We start from the raw sequence: 23,211 nt of genomic DNA on the forward strand, positions 1-23,211 counted from the left end.
TGTGAGCATTTGGGGAACAAACCAGGACGTGGAAGATCTCTCTCTGTCATTCTAAATATATAAATAAATAAGCGAACATTTCAGGGCCTGGCATTGTGGCACAGTGGGTTAAGCCACTGCTTGCTACACTCATCCCACATCGGAGTGCAAGCTTGAATCCTGGCTGCCCTCCTGATTCAGCTTCCTGCTAATGCACCCAGGGAGCAGCAGATGATGGCCGAGTGCTTGGGCCTGTACAGGAGCCCCAGAAGGAGCTGCAGCATCCTGGCACTGCTCTGGCTCAGCCCTGGCTTTTGCAGCTATTTGAGAAGGAAACGATATGTGAAAGACCTCTCTCTGTCCCTCCCACCCTCCCCTCGTCTCTCTTTCAAATAAATAAATCTTTAAAAAACATACAATATTGGGGCCGGCACTGTGGCATAGTGGGTAAAGCTGCTGCCTGCGGTGCCAGCATCCCATATGGGCACCAGTTCGAGTCCCAGCTGCTCCACTTCTGATCCAACTCTGTGCTATGGCCTGGGAAAGCAGTAGAGGATGGCCCAAGTCCTTGGGCCCCTGCACCCGTGTGGGAGACCTGGAAGAAGCTCCTGGTTCCTGGCTTTGGAGCGGCATAGCTCCAGCCATTGCAGCCAATTGGGGAATGAACCAGAGGATGGAAGACCTCTCTCTGCCTCTCCTTCTCTCTGTGTAACTCTGACTTTCAAATAAATAAATCTTTTTTTAAAAAAAAAAGATAAAATAATGGGCCAGTGTTGTGGTGCCGTGGGTTAAGCCACACCTGTGATGCCGGCATCCCCTATAGGCACCAGTTCAAGCACAGACGACTCCACTTCCAATCCAGTTCCCCTTCCCCCTCCCCATTCCCCTCCCCCTCCCCCTGAATTTACCAGAGAAAGCTTTGGAAGGTGGCTCAAGTGCTTGGGCCCCTCCCACCCACAGGGGAGACCCAGGAGGAGTTCCAGGCTCTCTGCTTCAGCCTGGCCATTGTGGCCATTTGGGGAGTGAACCAGAAAACGGAAGCTCTCTTTCTCGTTCTCTGTAACTCTGCCTTTCCCAAAACAAATCATTAAAATAAAAATGATATGATAAGTGAAAGAAGCCAGACACAAAATACTGCCTATTGTATGATTTCATTGCAATGAATGTTTGGAAAAGGCAAATTTATCGAGACAGTAAATTAGTAGAGGCCCCCTTTCGGGGCTGGAAATGAGAACTAACCATAGAGAGGTGCATGCGTGACAGAAAATGTTCTAAAAGTTATGTTGACTGCAAAACCAAAAGTCATAGAACTGCACACTTAAAAGGGGTGAATCTCCTGGTATACAGATTATACTTCAATAAAGTTGTGAAATGCCTCTGCTGGGGCCGGCGTGTGGCGCAGCGGCTTACGCCTCAGGCTGCAAGGCCGGCACCCTCACTGTCCCGACATTGGGGACTGCCCTTCAGCACACGCGGCCAGGCCGCCTGCCGTTCCCCGCTCAGCCGCTGGGGGGCCGCACACCGCAGCCCACGGACCAGGACTGGCGGCGGTTGTCGTGACGTCACGTCCGGTCACGGGCGGAAGTCCTCCGCCGGCGGACCGGGAAGTAGCTAAAGTTTGGGCGATGGCGATTCTGGAGGCCTCGTTCCGAGGCCGACCGGAGGATACGGTGCCCCCGCGATAGACCGAACCTGAGTGGCCGGCTCTAGGGCCCCGAGGTGAAGAGCGTTGGGGACTGAACTGGTACCTTACAAGGGGACCTTGGAACCGTGATGGTCCCTGTTACAGCCCCTTCCCTGACCCTGGGTTCTAACTGGCTTTGCCTGGGCTGCCCCGGAAGCAGGTCCGCCTGGTATCGTACCGCTCCTAGAGGGCTCGGAGCGGACCAGAGTTTTCCCCCGTCACCACCACCAAGGCAGGTAGTAGCCCCGGGCCGGAGGTTAGGGGTGCCGGTTCTGCCTAACGTCGCCTCGTCTCCACCGCCGCAGGGATGGAGGGGTCCAAGACGCCCAGCAGCACCATGCAGGTGAGCTTCGTGTGCCAGCGCTGCAGCCAGCCCCTCAAGCTGGACACGAGCTTCAAGATCCTGGACCGGGTCACCATCCAGGAGCTCACAGGTCAGCGAGATCCCTGCAAAGAGGGTGGCCAAGAACGTGGCAAGTGGGCAGCTTGGAAGCTGTAGGTCTTGTGGTGGCTGTCGGTGGGATCTGTCAGGCTCGCCAGGTGAACCTGGGAAGCTCGCTGCATTTCTCCCGCTCCCTGTTTGCTCGCTGCGAACGTCAAGGAATTCTGACATTGTGCTTCGCAGAGCTTTCTGTAGCAAAGCCAATTTCTATTTTTCTGCTCCTGCTGTGTGGAAGGAAGGGGATGAGCACACACACACGTGCATATGTGTGTGTGCGTGTGTGTGTTACAATAAGCAGCATTTGTTGACTGTCCAAGTGCCTTCCCCCTCCCTATACAGTCCTAGCATCATCACATCATTTTACAGATGAGAATCGAGACTCAGAGAGGTTAAGTAACTTACCCGAGGCCCCGCAGCTGAGTGGAGGAGCAGAGTTTGAGTCCCAGGAAGTGGGGTGAGGTTCAAGAAGAAGACAGAAGGGCAGCTTGAGTAAGCTTTGGGTCTGGAGTCAGCCTGTTTGAGTTTGAGTTTTTGTTTTTGTGTTTTCTTTTTTTTTTTAAGATTTTATTATATGTATTTGGAAGGCAGAGTTACACAGAGAGATATCTTCCATCCATTGGTTCACTCCACAGATGGCCCCTAGGAACGCCAGGCTGACGCCGGGAACTCCATCCCAGTTTCCCTAGTGGGTGGCAGGGGATCACTGGGGCCATTTTCTGCTGCTTTCCCAGGTGCGTCAGCAGGGAGCGGGATTGTGAGCAGAGCAGCTGGGACCCGAGCCAGCACCCATATGGGATGGCAGCATCACACTTAACTTGGTGCGTCACCCGCGGGCCCCAGCCTGCTTGAGTTTCAATTCTGGCTGTCATTTACGTGAACAACTGTATGCAAAGGGCTTGCCCTCTCTGAGCCTTGGTTTCTCGGCTTCTCTATCTGTAAAAAGTAAAGGTGCTTCATAAGGTAGTTGTCAGGGTCAGTATGACAGAACATGTAACCAGGAGGAAGCTTGCAGGCAGCGCGCAGTAAGCGTTCACTGTTTTATTGCTTGCGTCCTCTTTTTTGAGGGGCATTAACTGTTTACTACAGATTTTCAGCTTTTTATGATGGAAGATTTCCAAACACGCTTTATGCAGTCAGGAGAACAGCGGTGCTCTCTGTTGTATCCATCACCTGGCTTCAGCAATTAGCCATACCTGCCCTTCTTATGTTTTCTATTCCTGCCTCATTTCACATCCCCCTCTCAATTACGGTTATCACACTTTTTTTTTTTTTCCCTGAAGATTTATTTATTTATTTGAAAGTCAGAGTTACACAGAGAGAGGAGTGGGGGGGGGGGGGTCTTCCATCAGATGGTTCACTCCCCAATTGGCCACAATGGCTGGAGCTGTGCTGATCTGGATCCGAAGCCAGGAGCTTCCTCTGGGTCTCCCACGCGAGTGCAGGGGTCCAAGGACTTGGGCCATCTTCTACTGCTTTCCCAGGCAGAGAGCTGGATCAGAAGTGGAGCAGCCGGGTCTCGAACTGGCACCCATATCGGACACCAGTGTCATAGGTAGAAGCTGTTGTCACAGCCAGTGTCACAGGAGGTTACGCTACAATGCTGGGTCTCGAACCGGCACCCATATGGGATGCCAGCACCTCAGGGCATTAACCCGCTGCACCACAGAACCGGCCCCCACACTTTTTTTTTCTTTAAGATTTATATATTTGTTTGAAAATCAGAGTTACAGAGAGAGAGAGACCTTCCATCTGCTGGTTCACTCCCCAGATGGCTACAACAGCCAAAACAGGACCAGGCTAGGGCCAGTAGCTTCATCTAGGTCTCCCATGTGAATGCAGGGGCCCAAGCACTTGGGCCATCTTCCACTGCTTTTCCCAGGCCTTTAACAGGGAGTTTGATCAGAAGTGGAGCAGCCAGACCTCAAACCGGCACCCATATGGGATGCCAGTGTCACAGGTAGAAGCTATTGTCACAGCCAGTGTCACAGGAGGCTACACCACGATGCCAGCCCCCAACTTGTTTTAAGGTAAGTTGTCATGCACTGAAATTCACAAATCGGGGCTAGCTCTGTAGCATAGCGGGTAAAGCCACCAGCTGCAGTGCTGGCATCCCATATGGGTGATGATTGCTCCACTTCCAATCCAGCTCTCTGCTGTGGCCTGGGGAAGCAGTGGAAAATGGCCCCCAAGTCCTTGGGCCTCTGTACTTGTGTGGGAGACCCAGAAGGAGCTCCTGGCTTCAGATCGGCTCTGCTCCGGCTGTTATGGCCACTTGGGAAGTGAACCAGTGGGTGGGAGACGTCTGTCTGTGTCTCTGCCTCTCTGTAATTCTGCCTTTCATATAAAATAAAATCTTAAGAAAAGCACAAGTCTCAGTGACACTTTTCTGGTGAATGGCTGTATTCATGTAATTTGACTCATGAAGATGTAAAAAAGCTTCACTTTTCCAGGAAGTTCCCTGATGTTCTTTTCCAGGTTTCCTAGGGGGAAGGGGATATTACTTTTTTTTTTTTTTTTTTTTTGAAAGATTTATTTGAAAGGCAGAGTGACAGGGGGAGAGACAGAGAGAAAGAGATCTTCTATCTGCTGGTTCACTCCCAAAACGAATCAAATGGCTGAAGCTGGGCCAGGCCAATTCAAGGAGCCAAGAACTTCATTTGGTTTTCCCACATGGGTGCTGGGGCCCAAGCACTTGGGCCATCTTCTGCTGCTTTCCCAGGTGTGTTAGTAGGGAGCTAGATCAGAAGTGGAGCAGCCAGGACTCAAACCAGCGTTCTGATATTGGACGCCAGTGTGGAAAGAGACAGCTTAACCCTGGCATCCAGCTTAATGCTGGTCCCTGAGGTTGTTAACTTGTATAAAAAATATGTATGGATCTCCATGTACTCATTACCTGGTTTCAGCAGTTATCAACCTGTATTTATTCGTGTTTCATCTATAGCTCTATCCATTTCCCCCACCCTGAAGCACATCCCAGACATATAACAATGGTAAATATTTTTGAATGATAAGGAGTCTTTAAAATAATCATGATACCATTAACATGTCCTTATTCTGATTTTATGGGAGTTGCAGGAACAACAGCTTCTTCATTGTGTAAATAGTGCTTTAAGAAAACATTGGAGGGGGGGCGGCACTGTGGCGGAGTGGGTAAAGCTGCCACCTGTGGTGCTGGCATCCCATGTGGGCACTGGTTCAAGTCTCTGAGTCACAGCTGCTCCACTTCCAATCCAGCTCTCTTCTTATGGCCTGCAAAAATAGCAGAAGATGGCTGAAGTCCTTGGACCCCTGCACCCATGGAGACCCGGAGGAAGCTCCTGGCTCCTGGCTTTGGATCAGCCCCAGCTACGGCCATTGCAGCCATTTGGGGAGTGAACCAGCGGATGGGAGATATCTCTCTGCCTCTGTAACTCTGCCTTTCAAATAAATCTTTTTTTTTATTTTTTTAAGATTTTATTTATTTGAGAGGTAGAGTTATAGACGGTGAGAGGGAGAGATGGAGAGAAAGGTCTTCCATCTGCTGTTTCACTCCCTAAATGTCTGCAGTGGCCAGAGCTGGGCTGATCTGTGCCAGAGCCAGGAACCTCTTCTGGGTCTCCCATGCAAGTGTAGTGGCCCAAGCACATGGGCCATCTTCCACTACTTTCCCAGGCCATAAGCAGAGAACTGGATCAGAAGAACAGCCAAGACTCGACTGGCACCCATATGGGATGCTGGCACCACAGGTGAAGGATTGACCTACTGTGCCACAGTGCTAGCCCCCTAAATAAATCTTAAAAAAAAAAAAAAAAAAAGAAAGAAAGAAAGAAAGAAAGAAACCACTGGGGACCAGCATTGTGACACAGCGAGTTAAGCTGCTGCCTGCAATGTTGACCTCCCATATGGGTCCTAGTTCAAGTCCTGGCTGCTCCACTTCCAATCCAACTCTCTGCTAAAGTGCTTGGGAAAGCAACAGAGAACGGCTCAAGTACTTGGGCCCTGCCACCCACGTGGGAGACCTAGTTGGACTTCTGGGCTCCTGGTTTCGGCCTGGCCCAGCTGCCATTTGGGAAATGAACCAGCCGATGGAAGATCTCTTTCTCTCTCTGCCTCTCCCTCTCCCTGTAACTCTGCCTTTCAAATAAATGAACAAATCCTAACTTTAAAAAAAAAAATGGAGGTGAGGTAGTGACAAAGATACTTCAAATTCTTTTCTCCTACTTTCCTGAGCCTTAATAAGACTGTTTCTGACTTTGTATGTTCCTTGCCCTCAGCTCCATTACTTGCCACAGCCCAGGTCAAACCAGGAGACCCCCAGGAGGAAGAGGCTAACTCAGGAGAGGTAATAGAAGTGTCCTGTCCTGTGTAATAAACACTGCAGGTGGGAGATGGGGTGTGAACACAGGAGTGCGGGCTGGGCTGCTGCAGTGTACTTGGTGTTCTTAGAGCCCCAGGTTTTGGGGGCCGCTGGTTAACAGGAGACCTTCTGTGCGATCAGGCTGCTCTGGGTTGTCAGCACTTCACAAGTACTCCTGAGCCCGCAGGTGTCCAGTGTAAGTGTGGGAGAGGGGCTCATCTTTGTTTGAAGTAGAATTATAAACATTAAAGGCAGAGATGGGATGACGTATGTGTCCACTGCATTCCACCTGCTGTTCCAGCCGAATACCAATATCCATTCTTCTCCCTTCTCAAACGTGTCTTGGTTTGGACAGTGCATTGTGTGATTACCTAGATCAGGAGTGGGCAGCCGTTTTTCCTCCAAGGGCCATTGGATATTTATAGCATCGCTTGTGAGCCACACAGAATTACCAAATAAAGGCTAGTCTGCTCTGGAGTTAGTTATTGAATTTTGAGCCCCTCCTGCAGTTGCCTTGGCAGGGCCAGAGCAAAGATTTTTTGGGCCTTTCATGGCCCATGACCCGAACGTTCCACACGCGTGCCCTAGACAGGAAGATTGGCAGTGCGATAGAGCATGTCATTTTTAAACTATGATGATGTCAGTGGATGTTACAAGATTTTTTTAAAAAGATTTATTTTATTTATTTGAAAGACAGTTACAGAGAGAGGTAGACAGAGAGGTCTTCCATCCGTTGGTTCACTTCCCCAGATGACCACAACAGCTGGAGCTGTGCCGATCTGAAACCAGGAGCCAGGAGCTTCTTCCAGGTCTCCCACACGGGTGCAGGAACCCAAGCACTTGGGCCATCTTCTACTGCTTTCCCAGGCCATAGCAGAGAGCTGGATCAGAAGAGGAGCAGCCGGGACTAGAACCGGCGCCCATATGGGATGCTGTGCTTCAGGCCAGGGCTTTAACGCACTGTGCTACAGCGCCGGCCCCAAGATTTTTTTTTTTTTAAATACACATTTTATTTGGGAGGGGACCACAGGAAACTCCAGTAGGAAACAAGGATGTGAGATGGGAAAGGGAAGGAAGCAAAAGAAGGGGCGGGGCCAAGCCGGTGACACCTGTGGGTGCTTAGAGCACCTGTGGGCCACACCCGGTGAGATGGCTCTGAATGTTCACCTGAGATTTAACCGACTCACGGAGCTGGGGGGGCGTATCCACTCACTGCTGTCAGTCATTGGGCTGGACACCCCAGCAATCAGCCCAGGAGCCAGCAAGAGCCTTCAGCAAAGAGGCATTGGGGCTGGCAGTGGAAGTCAGTAGATGTTGTAAGTTTTTCATCACATACAAGTCGTTTGAAAATACTGAAAACATAAATGATCCACTTTGTGCTGTGGAAAACTTCATTGCAGTCTGATCTGGCTTTTCCCTTGCGCCATGATTTAGGGTAGTCTCCCCTACCCCTGACTGGAAAGTGTTAGAAAATGCCAATTTAACCATAAGTAGAATGTCACATAGTTAGGAGATGCTGTTCCCCACCAAAAAAAAAAAAAAAAAAAAATGGGATTTGGGGTTTGTCTGAACCCTGGCTCCTTCCTTAGTCATATACAGGGATTGGCCCAATGATACCCATTTCTTAAGTCTCAGTCGTTTATCAGTCTGATGGTTACCGATCGAGGGTGAAGCCAAATACTTCTGAAATGGGAACTACTCTTCCTCTGAGCTTCTGAGTCCTAATGCTCTCTTTCTTTCTTTCCCAGGAAGCATTTATTGAAACGCGCCAGGATGGTGTCTCTCGCAGATTCATCCCCCCAGCCAGGTGCCTACAACTCCTCAGCCCCCTGTTCCTGGCCAAAGGCCAGTAGAATTTTGATTGAACCCAGGAATTGAGACCTGGAGCCAGGTGATGGAGGTGAATCATCACCTACCTTTTTGGCTCTTTTGGAAAAGATCCATTCCCTTACTGGCCCCTCACCTGTGCCTCTGCCTGAGCTCCTATAGCCACTCGGCCGAGGGTAGGAACAGTCACTGTAAGGGTGAAGACTAGAAGAGTTGAGGAGGTGGGTTCTAGAAGTTTCGGAGCAGCTAATATTAGGCTTTCAGGTCCTTAGTGTTCACTGGTGCAGTAAAGGTTGCTGCCAGCATGGTCTTTGCTGCCTCTCCTTCTCTCTACTGCAGACACACATGCTGACTTTAGATGCCCCTCTCCCTCCTTAGTCATCCAGGCCAACCTTCGAGCTGAGTGTCCCTGTGGAAGACCAGCATGGCCTTCCCTTGGGAGTCAGTCGGGCTAGGAGTGGGGATGCGCCTTGAGGCCCCTCAGCTGATCTTGAGAGTCTGCACCGCAGTGGGTGGAGGAGGCCTCTCTGCCCTCTCACCTGGCCCGTGGGCGGGGTCTGTCTGCAGGATGATGTCTACAGAAAGTGCCAACAGCTTCACTCTGATCGGGGAGGCGTCTGATGGCGGCACCATGGAGAACCTCAGCCGAAGACTGAAGGCAAGTTGGCCTCACTCCAGTGTCGGCACTGGCCTGGGGCGGCTGGGCAGCTCACCCAGGCAGGCCTTACCCCGACGCTCCTGCACTTCCAGGTCACCGGGGACCTTTTTGACATCATGTCGGGCCAGACAGACGTGGATCACCCACTGTGTGAGGAATGCACGGATACTCTCTTAGACCAGCTGGACACTCAGCTCCATGTCACCGAAAATGAGTGTCAGAACTACAAGTGAGTGTCTCCAGAGCCGGGGCCCAAGAACTGAGGTCTGGACCGTAGGGCTGCCCCTGCCGTGCGACTGCTCGGCCCCACCCCAGAGGGCCCGCGCACCACTCCAGCAAATGGAGTGACGGGGCCCTGCGCTCAGTGCACTCCACTCCGTCCTTGGCAGGCGCTGTTTGGAGATCTTGGAGCAGATGAACGAGGATGACAGTGAGCAGCTGCAGAAGGAGCTGAGGGAGCTGGCCCTCGAGGAGGAAAGGCTGGTCCAGGAACTGGAAGACGTGGAAAAGAACCGCAGAACGGTGGCAGAAAGCCTGGAGAAGGTCCAGGCTGAGGCTGAGCGGCTGGATCAGGAGGAAGCTCAGTGAGTAACCTGCTCCCCGCCCCGGTTCTCCAGGCTCAGGAGAGGAAGTGGCTCCCAGCTGAGCACGCCTGATTAGTTTGGTAACTGTCATCAACTGGCATCCAGTGCCGTATCTGCTCTGCACCCTGCATTCTGTGTGTCGTGAGAGTTACGTAGGGAGAGTCAGCATGAGTAAGTGAAGAGAGATTAGCTAGAGAGTTCAGAAACCGGCGCTCTGGTCTTTGCTGTGTCCTGTAGGGAATGGGCTCTCGTCTCCATTTGGAAAATAAGCATATTAGCATGCACTTGTTCCCTACCTTTGTCAGTTTACTTTATTTCCTTGAGAGAAAGAAAGAGATCACCTGCCCAATGGTTCGCTCCCCCTGAATGCCTGCTATAGCCAGGGCAGGACCAGGCTGAAACCAGGAGCCAGGAACTCCATCTGGGTCTCCCATACATGTGACGGGGACTCAACTACCTGAACTGTCACCTGCTGCTCCCCAGGGTGCGCATTAACAGGAAGCTGGAATCAAGAACGGGGTCGGGGCTTGAACCCTGGCTCTGTGATACAGGTACAGGGTACAGGGATCCCAAGCAACATCCCAACTGCTGCACCAAGTGCCCACCCCTGCTGAGGGCTGTGGGTAACCTGAGAACCCTCCGGCCAGTGGAGGAGACAGTGTCCGCACCAAAGTCCAAGAAGTCAAAAGCAGGAAAAAGTCAGTTTCTCACAGAGTGGTATAACACACTTCACAAAGAACAATATACACAAGTTAAGTTCTAGAGATTGATTCTGCCAGTTTATGGACGAAGCCACTCCTAACCCATTCACCTCACTTCTGAAAAAGATCAGAAATGTAGGAGATGTTTTGCCCTGGTTTGGGGGAGTTCTTTCCCTCCACTGTCTGCAGATGGCAGCTCAAATTTGCGCCATTTTTATGCCTCCCAGGCTAAACAGCGTGGTGGTCTGGGAGTGGTATCTCTGCCAAGTACAGAAGCTGCTGTCACTGGGGGACTGGAGTCGGTAGTGGGAGCTTTCAGAGGTGCGATGCCCGAGAGGCTGTAACCCCCAGCTATTGGCTGCTCACAGGTATCAGAGAGAATACAGTGAATTTAAACGACAACAGCTGGAGCTGGACGACGAGTTGAAAAGTGTGGAAAACCAGATGCGTTATGCCCAGATGCAGCTGGACAAGCTGAAGAAGACCAACGTCTTCAACGCGACCTTCCATATCTGGTAATGTGGGCTGGAGTGGGAGGAGCGTCTGGGGTATTCTGTGTGTCTGACCCTTAGCTGTTGACCGCTAAGCCAGGGGCCCCCCTCCCGCCAAGGAGGCCATCTTCCCACTGGCCACATTTCTGTCATTTCCGTGATGGGCTAAGGTGTTGGATTTCTGGAGCTTAGTGACATCCACCTTTGCACGAAAAAGGAAAGAACTCTAGCTGAGCCCTCTCCTGCAACCCCAGGAGAGCCCGGACAGCTGCCCGGTACTGACTTCTTGTCCCCACGGTCGTCCTTGTATGCATCCATTTAACTGGAAGCCGTCTGTGTGGTCGGCACGGTGCTGAGTGCCGGGAGGGCAGCTGGAGCACTGTGCGGTCCCTCCCACAGCTCAGGACGTGGTGACAGGACAGGTCTGTCCCAGCGGTCGTGGCCCAGGGCAGCGAGGTCGCCCCGGCTGCTGTGGGAACTCATAAGGGCACTTCCCCCAACTCAGGGGGGCTGCACGGCAAGTTCTGCCCCGAGGAGGGTGGTATTTAAGCTGAGAGGGGAAGCAGAAGTCTGCAGAGGCGGTGTAGTTCCCACCCGAGAGGGCGTCGGAGGCACAGGAAGGGGGAAGAAGGAGTGGTGAATTCCGAGCTGGAAGGAGCTTGTGACTGAGGGTGGAGCGTAGCAGTGAGTGGCGACGCAGAACTGGAGAGGCGGCGCTTCCTGCAGGGTCCTGTCGGCTCCTCGTGGGCTGTGCGCTTGACCCAGAAGGCGTGGGAGCCCCTGAAGCCTGGCAGGCAGAGAAGTGCCGTAGTTAGATTTGTGACTGATAGCCGTACCGGCTGTGTGTGCGAAGTGCCTTGTGGGTAGGGATCGACACAGGAAAGAGGAGTAGCAGAGTTGCAGAAGTGGACAGATTCAGGCAGTTTGGGCGGTAGAAGCAGTGGAGAGTCGGGGAGAGGAAGCTGAGAGCGTTCAAGGATGACACCCAGCTTTCTTTGCCGTCTGAGCGGCACGGGGAACGGCGATGACTCAAGTTGTAAGCATGTGTTCAGAATGCCGGGTGGAGCTTGGATCTGTGCGTCCGAAGATAAGGGGAGAGATTTATGCTAGGTTTTGGGTGAGTGGGAAGTGGGGTTCTAAGTAAGCCCTGTATTTTTCCCCTGCCCTCTGCCTGCCTCTGTAGGCACAGTGGACAGTTTGGCACAATCAATAACTTCAGGCTGGGCCGCCTGCCCAGTGTTCCTGTGGAATGGAATGAGATTAATGCTGCTTGGGGCCAGACAGTGTTGCTGCTTCATGCCCTGGCCAATAAGATGGGTCTGAAATTTCAGAGGTAAGAAATTCGGCCCCTTCTTGGGGTGTGATGACTTTGATCTCATCCGTGTCTCCAGCCTCGTGCTGCTCCCCGTGGTGGCCAAGCCCTCGCTGCCAGTGGTAGGAGCTCCTCTGGGCGGAGGCTGTCTGCTCTGGTTTTCCCCTCAGCACAGGCTCTTTCCGCTGAGCACTGTCACCGGGCTGCAGGACGATGCCACGGTGTCCAGAACCTTCGCGTTCCTCAAGATAGTTTCAGTTTTTGTTTTTCATATCTGAACCAAAGCATAAATTTGTCCATGAAAGACTGCCAGACAGTCACATAATAAATGTAGTTTGTTCATTAGACCCAGTCTCTGAAACATGGGTCCCGTGGGGATGGAGAGAGAGGGTTGGCATTAATGAAAGAAGCCCTCGGGCAGACTGAAGGTTGGGAAGCACTGGGTCGTGAGCCCCGGGATGGCTTTGGGAGCGCCCTGTGTGCATCTCTGCGTGCTCTCCACCGTAGGTATCGACTGGTGCCCTATGGAAATCACTCGTATCTGGAGTCTCTGACAGACAAATCTAAGGTACTCTGGGAAGGTACAGGGTCTTATACCGTCTGACAACATGGTTTTTTTTTTTTTTTCTTTAAAGATTGATTGATTGATTGATTGATCTGAAAGAGTTACGGGTGGAGCAGGGGAATGGACAGAGAGAGCGAGCTTCCATCTGTTGGTTCACTACCCGCATGGCCACAACAGCCAGGGCTGGGCCAGGCTGAAGCCAGAAGCCTGGAGCTTCATCCAGGTCTCCCACATGGGTGGCAGGGGCCCAAACGCTTGGGCCGTCTTCTACTTTCTCAGACCATTAGCAGGGAGCTGGATTGGAAGAGGAGCAGCCGGGACACGAACTGGCACCCACATATGATACCTGCGCTGCAGGCACAGGCTTAGCCTACAGTGCCTCAGTGCTGGCCCCTGATTTTTTTTTAAAAAAAAAAGATTCATTCGTTTGAGAGGCAGAGTTACAGAGAGAGAGAGGGAGAGACAGAGAGAGAGGTCTTTCATCCACTAGTTCACTCTGATGGCCATAATGTACAAAGTTGGGCCGATCAGGAGCTAGGAGCTTCTTCCGGGTCTCCCACGTGGGTGCAGCAGCCCAAGCACTTGGGCCTCCTACATGCTTTCCCAGGCCATCAGCAGGGAGCTGGATTGGAAATGAAGCAGCTGGAACTCAAACTGGTGCCCATATGAGATGCTGACACTGCAGGCAGAAGCTTAACCTGCTGTGCCACAGTTGTGACCCCAAATGTTTGTTTGTTTGTTTGTTTTTAAAATTTATTTATTTATTGCAGAGGCAGAGAGAGAGAAAGCAAAGGTCTTTCATCCACTGGGTCACTCCCCAATTAGCTGCAACAGCTGGAGCTGAGCCGATTCAAAGCCAGGAGCCAGGAGCTTCTTCCGGGTCTTCCACATGGGTGCAGGGGCCCACGGACTTGGGCCATCTTCTACTGCTTTCCCAGGCCAGAGCAGAGAGCTGGATCAGAAATGGAACAGCCAGGACTCAAACCAATGCCCATATGGGATGCTGGCACTGCAGGCAGCGGCTTTACCCACTATGCCACGGCGCCGGCCCCCGGATGTTTGGTTTTAATATTGGCATTATTCAGTTTCTTAGATTGAAATACCTCGTGGAGAGCCAGTGTCTCATTCAGGTTTAGCTCCTTGGGGCTTGCAGAGAATTCCTACAGCTGGTTGAGAAGGATGTATGTGCTAGGCTGGGGAAGCAGTCACCGTGAAGAAGAGGGTAGTGTGTCTCCATGCAAGGTGAAACAGAGGTGTGTTGTTATTTGCCCGTGGTGGTTGGGATTGTTCAAGGTTATGGAACACGATGGAGGCTAGCCACAACAGTAGTTTCCAACGCATACAGACAGAACATGCCTTGAGAGACTGATAGGATGGGGAAGGATCTCTGGTAGCCTTTCTTTGTGCCACAAACATTAGTCAGTTCTCTCTTTTTGGACAGGAGCTGCCATTATACTGTTCTGGGGGGTTGCGGTTTTTCTGGGACAACAAGTTTGACCATGCAATGGTGGCTTTCCTGGACTGCGTGCAGCAATTTAAAGAAGAGGTTGAAAAGGGCGAGACACGTTTTTGTCTTCCGTACAGGTCAGTATCCCCCAGTGCTGAGTGAACCTGTAGTGGGACCACATTGACCAGAACGGAAGGCACAGTAAGAACTGAGGCCTAACAGTTTAAGTGGTGGGAAAGCCAAAGATGGCGCCGTCACGTGACACTGATGGGCAGGACAGAATGTGAGCACCGCGTCTCTGGGTCAGGGAATGTTGTCTTAGGTGGTTTTGTGGACTTTCTTGGCACAGAGCTCAGACCTGGTCTCCAGTTTCAGGAAGGTTTTTCCCTGCAACCCTTGGAAATATATAGGAATGCTGCTTTTGGTCACATTTTGTAGAAGCCCATGGGTGGCTGGAAACCCTAGGCCAGGAGAGTAGGGCCGAGCCGCTCCTAGCACCCTCAAATGGCATTTCTTTTCCTGCTTCTCTTTCCCCCTCCCGAGTTCGGAGATGCCAGGAAAACAGTGGGAAGTACTGTAGCCTACACTCATCCCCTGCTCCAGGCCTCTCCTCAGTTTGGGTGTGTGTCCTGTCCCTGTACTCGGTGGTGACAATAAGGCTCTTGTGACAGCCGCCTTGATTTTTGGCTTTCAAGCAAATCCAAAATACACTACGGTTCCTTGCCAAGAGTTCTTTAATAGATACAGTGACGTGAATGGTCCCATGATCATATCCTCGCCCGTCTGCCTGGAATGACTTCACTGGATCTCGGTTACTAATGAGCTCTGCTGTGTCCATCTGCAGGATGGATGTGGAGAAAGGCAAGATTGAAGACACAGGAGGCAGTGGCGGCTCCTATTCCATCAAAACCCAGTTCAATTCTGAGGAACAGTGGACAAAAGCTCTCAAGTTCATGCTGACAAACCTCAAGTGGGGTCTTGCTTGGGTATCCTCACAATTTTATAACAAATGACTTTTTCCTTAGGGGATGTTTGCCTTATAGGCTTTAAAATTTGTTTTGTTTGCAGAAAGTTTAAATTTGGGTAACATTAAACAACATATGTTTACAATACCAAAAAAGAAAATCCACAAAAGCCACTTTATTTTCAAGTATCAGATGACAGTCTCCAGAGCTACCACATGCCATGTACAGCACCGACCCTTGTCACAGTTTTGACTCTCATCCCATGCCTGCCTTCCCTCTCCCCTGAAAACAACTAATTTAATTTTGTGTTTTTTTTTTTTTTTTTAACTGAGTTGAACTGAGATTGACGTGTTCTCACTGGACTTTAGCTCTCTCGACTTCCTGCACTTAAAATACGAAATAGAAACTTCTGTCTCCACTGAGAGACACGTTGGAGGCACACAGTTGGATAACGTGGGAAATGACACCTAAGCTTTGTCTGGTCACCGTGTGATGTGCTCAGACGCTGAAACTGAACACTTCTCCCTCAGTTCTAGTCCTGAATGTCTACTCTGCTCCGTGTTAGCGATATGAAGTGGTGTTTGATACTGTTTGAGACATTATTGAGAGATTTAATTATTTGTAATAAAAGATTTGCTACAGGCTGATAACTGCTCAGAGGTGAACTGTTGGGTTTTTCTTTAAAATAGAGTGCTTTGTATTCTGGGAGAAAAGACTTCAAGTGCAGGTACATGGAAATTGAAACCTGCTTGAGATGGGTTCCTTTTCTTTCTTCCTTTAAAAAAAAAAAAAAAAAAAAAAAAAAAAAAACTTCTGAATATAGAGAGCTGTAGCACTCAATAACAAAACAATGTTAAATTAACTTTAAGATGCTCAGGTAAGGTTACTTGGATGGTCTATATTTGAGCCAGTAAATACTGAACATGTCTGATGTTTCCCTCTTAATGAAATTAGGTTAAGGAAATAGCTTGTTAAGCAAAAATAAAAATAGGCACAGAATTGGAATACAAAATAGAGTGCAAAAGAGACACTTGGAACCCTTGTGCCCTCGTGTGAAAGTACCCAGCGGCAGGGATGGCTGCGCTGACGGAGGCTGTTTGTGTGGTGGGTCAGCCTGCCTCATGTGTTGGAGGAAGCAGCAGCCCTCAGAACGCGGGCTGCCGGGTGGGGAGGAACAGGCTGCTGCCGCCCTGGCGTGCTGGCTCCCACGCTGTGAGTCAGGATTGCGTAAGAGAACTCCGCGATGCTCTCCGAGGCGATGCCAGTGATACTCTGCAGATGCCCCACAACCTTCAGAAAGAGAGACAGGTTTCTGATTACTAAGTAATCTCAACATGTGTTAGTTCACAAACACACATGGCCTGGGATGTGCTCACACATTGCTTCATTTCTCTGGACCTACAGGGAAGATTAAATCCAGATTCCCATGTTTGCCAATGGCCAAAGTAGGATCCCTGGCCCTGACACTGCTAGCTAAACGTTTCCCTCCGCTGAAGGTAAACTTTGTGAAATATCATGGGGCTGTTTGGGGGAATGTTCTTACTGGACTCGACCACAGCAGTGGGCATCGCCCTGAAGGGAACTGAATAAGCCCACTGTGGGCCTCTGTGTCTAACTGCATCACTTTCAGTCCCATCCTAGTGTTTTCCCTGCACAGCCTACGCTCACATCCTAGCCGGGGGGCTTGGCACTTGTCTTCTGCGGGCTGGTGAGGGGATGCTCTCTGGCCCTGGATCCTGCCGGTGCCGGTCCTGCGCAGTGGTGCTTACCTGGCTCCAACACTCGCGGGTTTGGATGAAAGCACTTGCTGCGATGATTCCTGCTGCCAACAGCATGAAGTCTTCCTTCACTGAAATGAACTTTTCCCTGAGTGATTAAAACCATATTAATTTTGGAGCTAGAATGAAACTTGATCTTTCAAGTCTTATGTTGGTCATCTTGGAGTGTTTTGATTTGGAGAGAAACGGCCCCTCGTGCCTGCCCTGTTCATCTGGGATGAAAACATGAGCCTCAGGTCTGACCGACTTCCTAACAGATGTAACCGTGAGGCTTTCGACCGCTCTGACTCCACAGTAATCAGACACTTTGTCCAAGCTGCAGCCCTGTGACTGGCTTTTTGTTCCCCTCAGTGACTCTGAAAGCAGTCTAAGAATCTCAGGTTATAAGCAGAACTAGGAAAGAAAAATATGTTAATTACTTGAGGTAATTTAAACCTAAGAGTAAAAGCCTTTAGGGTTTTCCCGATCGGGCTCAGTCATCTGCATCCAAACAACATCTTGGTAGTTAATGAAAACCAGGTCACCTGTGCAGGGTACCCGTGAAGCGGAGGCCTGGCGAGGCTCCTTCTGCTCCCCCCGGTTCCTGTGGTCTGTGCTCCGCCCTCTGTTCTTGGAAGGAACCACGCCTGTAGGAGTTGCCTTACCCTTGGAGCTGACTGGGCGTGGAGTTCTCGATGGCAGCCCTAAGCAGGCTGTCATAAATGGGCTCATGCAGCAGGTAGACCAGGTCGAGCAGGGTCAAGCAGGTTGGATGCAGCTGTGTGGCTGGCACCAAGCAGCCGTTGTAGCCTGCACGGAGTACGGGCAAGGGAGGAAGCATTAAGTGCATCTCTGATCACAGCCACAGGTGTCTTGTGACATAAAGCTGTTAAGCTGTTCGTGCTTCCTGGTCGCTCTGTTCTATAAAAAGTCTGTTTAGCAGGTCAGTTATGAAGGACAAAGGGAGAGGCAGAGAAACCTCCATCTACTGTGTACATACAATAAAGTATATTTGTTCTCTCTTATCTTACTCCTCTCCTCCTCTCTATGAAGTCAACTCTTTGATCCTGCAGTTGGAGCATGCCTGGCGGGTCCACATAGAAACCAGCCGCCGGGACCTCTGGGCTGCTTTCCCTGACAGTGCCAGAGGAACGCCAGAGGAACGCCTCAGGCTTCCTCCTCTTCCTCACCGGCGGGCTCTGCCCACCGCTCCCGGTCCCTGGGCTGCGGGGAAGCCTGCAGCCCTCCTTCCCTGTCGCACTTAGTGGAGTACCTAACACCTCCAGGAGCATCTCCACGTGGGCCAGGGGCGTGGGCAGGTTGATCTGGAAGTTCAGAGACTTCAGGACGTCAAGCTCTGACTCCAGCAGTTCTTCTTTAGTGTACAGATACCCCAGAGCCTGGAGGAAATTCAAGACGGTAACGTTGCTGATTATCTGGGCAAACGGAAACAAGACGGAGAGGGTGTGAGGATAAAGGTCGCAGAGCCCGGCGGAGCACACCGAGCGCCTCACCTTCCTCACCAGTCTTCTCCCAGGAATCCCCCTCTGCTCTGCCCGTGAGCTCTGCCTCCCTTAGCTGCTGCACACGCTGCTTCCAGGACCTGGGTCTCCCTCCCACGCCCCTGCCCTTTTAATGGCACTTCCTGGACTGTCCGAGGCTGACGGACGCGCGGAGCGCTTTGGCACACTATCTGCACGTGTGTCTTTTCCCATTAGGTGATAAATTCCTTGAGAGCACAGCCGTGTTTTCCCTGTCGCTGCCATGACACCATAGAAACTCGAGCTTTTGTTGAATGACAGGTCTTCCTGTACAGGTGCGGGGTAGTGATGTGGGAACATTTTATCCTTTACAAATGTAGTGGGTTGCCTTTAATGCTGATAGGTATGTTGGCAATTCAGGCACTTTATGTAAACTGTCCTTGAGTCCAAGGGGAGGAAAGGTGACCCGTGTGAATGATGGCACCTGCCCAGCAATTCTACCTTGGGAACAGAACTGCAGGCTATTTAGTAACTGCCTCTGTGTGGCTGTGTGTGCATGCAGAGGTATGCTTAGGAAGCCTAATCCTCTGGCATCGCCACAGAGGGAAGGTGCCGGGGCAGCCCAGCTGCTTACTTTGTAGTGGAAGGAGAGTTTGCTGGCCAGCTGAACGCATGACACGAGCCGGAGGACAAACTTGCTGAAAAGCTGCTCTCTGAGGACTCTCCAGGTCGGGGACTCTGTCTTCCCATTGCTGCTCAGCTGCACCGCGGCCTGCCTGCAGATCTTCTCTGCCTGCTTCACCATAAACCTGGGCGGGAGGGAGGGCGGGGTGGGCGATCCACACTCATACACAGCCAAGGGAGTCTGCACGGCAAAGCAGGCTACGTGTACTCCTCGCTGGTTTCAACTGGCCAAGCAGTCCACACTGGTAAACAAGAGGGGCAAAGCGGTGCTTCTGGGAGTCAGTCACCGCAGCCGTTCTGAGGTGCCACTCACACGGCCTGCTGCTCGAGCTTTACCTTTCTAGGATTTCGACAGCCTGGTAGCTCACGGATTTCTCCAGACACCATTGTTCAGACAGGAGAAAAACAAACTCTGCCAAAACAGGAAAGAAGAACGTAATTCACGAGGTGCAACCAAAACCGCCCTGTGAACTCTTGGCGCTGTATAAAAGCCGCGATCCGGCCGAGGGAAGAGGGTCAGGAGGTGAGGAAGATGAGACTGAAACAACCGGCCGAGCCGCTTGCTTTGCTGCCAGCAGGCAGATCAGAGGCACGAAGGGGAGGCCGAGTGGCTGCCAACGACAGGCCTACCAGGCCCCCTCCGGCCCTGCGTCCCGTGGGTCTCAGCTGCTAGAAGGCTTGGCCGGGAACACATAAACAGACCCGCTGCTCTAACTGGCCTCTGCAGCATGCTGGGAACTCCCAGTTTCAAGGGCGATTTTTGGACGGATAAAAACCTTCACCCCCTCTTCTGTGTTCAATGGAATGTTGGCAGGAACAGAAAGGTGCCTGCTGGAGCTTCGATACTCTTTATGACACTGTTTGCTTAGTAACCACCCTCCGAGAGTCCCCACTGCTTCACAAACACAGTTCACCTGACAGCTGGACACTGTCTCTCCACCACCAGCTTGTTGGGTAAACCTGCGCTGGCCGGGCCTCTCCCTTTGTGACTGTGGAGTGACATATTTTGCAGAAACAGCCCCTACATCACGGAACTCAGCCCAGTCTGGGGGGTCACTGGGAGGCGGGGAGACACCTGGGCGAGATGTCTGCCTCTGGGTCCCTTGGAAGAACAGCACTAGCTAGAATCCTCTTTAGCTTGCAGTCTCATCAGAGGGTGGGAGGAGGGCAGACGTCAGTTCTCCACAAAGGAAGCTCCTGCAGACCTAGGAACTCAGCATTGCTCAGCGGTTACACATCCACTTAGATCTTCAGAGAAAATCTGACTTTCTTAGGGAAAAGGAGTCATGTGAAAAGACCAAGTTAGGCCGGCGCCGCGGCTCACTAGGCTAATCCTCCGCCTTGTGGCGCCAGCACACCGGGTTCTAGCCCCGGTTGGGGCGCCGGATTCTGTCCCGGTTGCCCCTCTTCCAGGCCAGCCCTCTGCTGTGGCCAAGGGAGTGCAGTGGACGATGGCCCGAGTACTTGGGCCCTGCACCCACATGGGAGACCAGGAAAAGCACCTGGCTCCTGCCATGGGATCAGCGCGGTGCGCTGGCTGTGGCGGCCATTGGAGGGTGAACCAACGGCAAAAGGAAGACCTTTCTCTCTGTCTCTCTCTCACTGTCCACTCTGCCTGTCAAAAAAAAAAAAAAAAAAAAAAAAAAAAAAAAAACAAGCTAGCGCACAAGGGTTTAACCTAATCTGCGCGACACTGCACACACACGCCTGAAACCTTGTCGTCAGAGACCCCACTCTGCTAGCAGTGTCCACTCGCAGAACAGATGACTTGAGGCCATTCAGCAAAGTCCCCCAGAACACCTAACTGTGTGATCAGCCGGGCCTGCTGTCTGCTGGGCTGTGGGCTGCATTTCTTAGTTGTGTGTGTGGAGGGATGAGTGGTTTTCTCTTGGCTTCCACCTGAGTTACCTGCGCATTTGTTTCTATTTTCCATCTTAGTTTACCAGGAATATTGAGCTTGGCTTAAGTGAGATGGCTGAGGGGCACACCTCCCCCGCTCACATACTCAGGTCTTCCCAGCTTATCACAAAGCTCAGTGAATATTCCTGAATTGCTAAGTAGCACGGCCTTAGGAAGTCCTGCTGAAGCCTGAGCGGTGCTGGCCACCACCCTGCTTCAGACCCTCCTCTGGCTTCCCTCTCCCTGTCTCCCCAGCCTGCCCTTCTTTCCCTCACGGCTCTTCGTCCCACTCCAGTTCTCCAGAACACGACGTGCTGCGCAGGGAACCTCAGTGGGCCGGCTTCTCTTTATCTTCCCCAAACAAAAGTTGTTTCCTCCTGTTGTCTTTTTTTTTTTTTTTTTTTTTTTTTTGCGGGGGGGTGTCTTAGGGCACAGCCACACTTCGGTCTCCTAGGCCCAACTCTAGAACTCTTGATTCCTTCATTTCTTGAATTGACCCACAGTAGAACCTAAGACTTTGTCTCAGCGCTATTTTTAAAAAAAAATTTTTTTTGACAGGCAGAGTTAGACAGTGAGAGAGAGAGAGACAGAGAGAAAGGTCTTCGCCTTTCCATTGGTTCACCCTCCAAGTGGCCGCTGCAACCGGCACACCACGCTGATCTGAAGCCAGAAGCCAGGTGCTTCTTCCCGGTCTCCCATGGGGTGCAGGGCCCAAGGACTGGGCCATCCTTCACTGCACTCCCGGGCCACAGCAGAGAGCTGGACTGGAAGAGGGGCAACCAGGACAGAATCTGGCGCCCTAACCAGGACTAGAACCCGGTGTGCCGGCGCCACAGGTGGAGGATTAGCCTAGTGAGCCGCGGCGCCGGCTGGCACTGTTTTTGATCCACCTCTTTTGTCCTCCCCCAGACTACTGAGACGCCCCTGGCCTGCCTGGCTCCCATCTCTCTCTGGTCAGATCCATCCCTTACATCACCTCCAAAATAACCGGTACTAAGGCAAAGGCCCCAGTCGTATCATTCCCTTGTTTAAAAACCTTCCCTCGGGGCTGGCGCTGTGACCCCATGTGGGCGCCGGTTCTAGTCCTGGCTGCTCCTCTTCCTATCCAGCTCTCTGCTATGGCCTGGGAAAGCAGTTGAAGATGGCCCAAGTCCTAGGGCCTGTGCACTCGCATGGGAGACCCGGAAGAAGCTCCTGGCTCCTGGTTTCAGATCGGCGCAGTTCCAGTCGTTGCGGCCAATTGGGGAGTGAACCAGGGGATGGAAGACCTCTCTCTCTGCCTCTCCTCCCTCTGTGTAACTCTGACTCTCAAGCAAAAAATAAATAAATCTTAAAAACAAACAAACAAAAAACACAACTTTCCTGGCTTCTCGTTTCCCTACTGCCCCAGGCAGAAACGCCTCCCCTGGCGTTCAGACTGCCCTGTGGAACGTCGTCAGCCGCCTCTGGTCTCAGCTCAACACGGTTCCCACACCTCCGGCCAACGTGGGCTCCACTACCCGCAGGCACCCAAGCTTCAGTCAGGCAGAGGCAATGCCCCCTCTTCCACCTCCGCCCACCAGTCTACCCCAAACGCCATGCCTGAACCACTCCTTGTTTGTCCTACCCAGCACGCCTTTCAGTCCCCACAAAAGCCAATTTTCTCTGTCACTTATCTAGTCATACCTGTACCTGGTCATTTGCTTAACCGTCACCCAAGGCTTGCACCTAGGTGGAGGGCAAAGGACCCTAGCGCTATTTCACCTCCCTAGACCAGCCTCTAACGGGGAAGAAAGCGAGGGCAGGGCGCTCCGGATCCTGGAGGTGCTAACAGGAAATCATTTGAATACACAGAATCCCAAGGTCGGTCGTCAAACAGAGATGCCCCAGTCTCCCCTAAACCCGCTAAACCCGGCTCCCAGCCCTGCGGCCACACCCACGATCCGTGTCTCCCTGAAGCTGCCCATCCGGCCCGCTGCCTCCTGCACTGCTCGCTCGTTCTGCTGGGCCAGGTGAAGCAGGGAGTCTTCAATCGTCTCTGTGGCAACAGCCCCAAACTGAAAGTCACTGACGGGGGTCACCCTTGGCCTCGCAGCTCCGTCCATATTCAGAAGCCTTTTGGGCCACCAGGACTGTTCATTGGACCCAGAAACCGGCCCCCTTTGCTTCTTTCCAGAATCTTCCATCACAACCCAGGTCCCTTGTTCTCCTCTCTAGTCTGAGGAAAACCGAGTTCCCTACATAGCCTCGCGCCTGCCACTGCTTTTACGCGACCCAACGGCCACGGTCCCCTCAGCCAATCAGAAAGCAGACCGCTTCCCGCCTCCTCCACCCTTCCGGTGTTGCCAAGCCGCGGCTCTACTCGGAAAAGAGCTCGCGAACCACAACTCCCAGCGTCCCCTGCGGCGGCCAAGGACTAC

At 52.0% G+C, this 23,211-nt stretch overlaps 2 protein-coding genes across 4 annotated transcripts; one reads left to right on the forward strand and one right to left on the reverse strand.

Moving 5' to 3' along the window:
* Window positions 1-1,588: 1,588 nt before the first annotated feature.
* Window positions 1,589-15,648, forward strand: BECN1 (beclin 1). Of its 2 annotated transcripts, none has more exons than XM_070060661.2 (12): window positions 1,589-1,723; window positions 1,969-2,097; window positions 6,359-6,426; window positions 8,190-8,248; window positions 8,836-8,926; window positions 9,019-9,155; window positions 9,316-9,510; window positions 10,580-10,726; window positions 11,886-12,035; window positions 12,522-12,582; window positions 14,021-14,163; window positions 14,871-15,648. In XM_070060661.2, the coding sequence occupies exons 2-12, from the start codon at window positions 1,971-1,973 to the stop codon at window positions 15,037-15,039; spliced, it is 1,347 nt and encodes a 448-aa protein (XP_069916762.1). In that variant the 5' UTR covers window positions 1,589-1,723; window positions 1,969-1,970; the 3' UTR covers window positions 15,040-15,648. The 2 variants fall into 2 exon arrangements, with proteins under 2 accessions (XP_069916762.1, XP_069916761.1); XM_070060660.2 differs by having other exon boundaries at window positions 1,589-1,698.
* On the reverse strand, window positions 15,293-23,105 carry CNTD1 (cyclin N-terminal domain containing 1). Of its 2 annotated transcripts, none has more exons than XM_008271527.5 (7): window positions 22,728-23,105; window positions 19,250-19,325; window positions 18,864-19,038; window positions 18,022-18,148; window positions 17,414-17,558; window positions 16,761-16,857; window positions 15,293-16,281 (listed from the first exon to the last, which is right to left on the reverse strand). In XM_008271527.5, the coding sequence occupies exons 1-7, from the start codon at window positions 22,975-22,977 to the stop codon at window positions 16,111-16,113; spliced, it is 1,041 nt and encodes a 346-aa protein (XP_008269749.3). In that variant the 5' UTR covers window positions 22,978-23,105; the 3' UTR covers window positions 15,293-16,110. The 2 variants fall into 2 exon arrangements, with proteins under 2 accessions (XP_008269749.3, XP_008269748.3); XM_008271526.5 differs by having other exon boundaries at window positions 18,022-18,184.
* Window positions 23,106-23,211: the final 106 nt, after the last annotated feature.

This window comes from Oryctolagus cuniculus, chromosome 17 (assembly GCF_051225735.1).
Source record: "Oryctolagus cuniculus isolate XC-2025 breed Fujian yellow rabbit chromosome 17, ASM5122573v1, whole genome shotgun sequence".
NCBI lineage: Eukaryota > Metazoa > Chordata > Mammalia > Lagomorpha > Leporidae > Oryctolagus > Oryctolagus cuniculus.

Excerpts from the sequence above, each read along its gene's own strand:
- CNTD1 (XM_008271526.5), bottom strand. The coding sequence starts at position 22,977 with ATGGAAGATTCTGGAAAGAAGCAAAGGGGGCCGGTTTCTGGGTCCAAT. Across the intron at positions 18,185-18,863 it reads AACTCTCCTTCCACTACAAA|ATAATCAGCAACGTTACCGT; the intron begins GTAAGCAGCTGG and ends CCGTTTGCCCAG. Across the intron at positions 17,559-18,021 it reads GATGCTCCTGGAGGTGTTAG|GCTACAACGGCTGCTTGGTG; the intron begins GTACTCCACTAA and ends TACTCCGTGCAG.
- BECN1 (XM_070060661.2), top strand. The coding sequence starts at position 1,971 with ATGGAGGGGTCCAAGACGCCCAGCAGCACCATGCAGGTGAGCTTCGTG. Across the intron at positions 8,927-9,018 it reads ACCTCAGCCGAAGACTGAAG|GTCACCGGGGACCTTTTTGA; the intron begins GCAAGTTGGCCT and ends CTGCACTTCCAG. Across the intron at positions 12,583-14,020 it reads CTCTGACAGACAAATCTAAG|GAGCTGCCATTATACTGTTC; the intron begins GTACTCTGGGAA and ends CTTTTTGGACAG.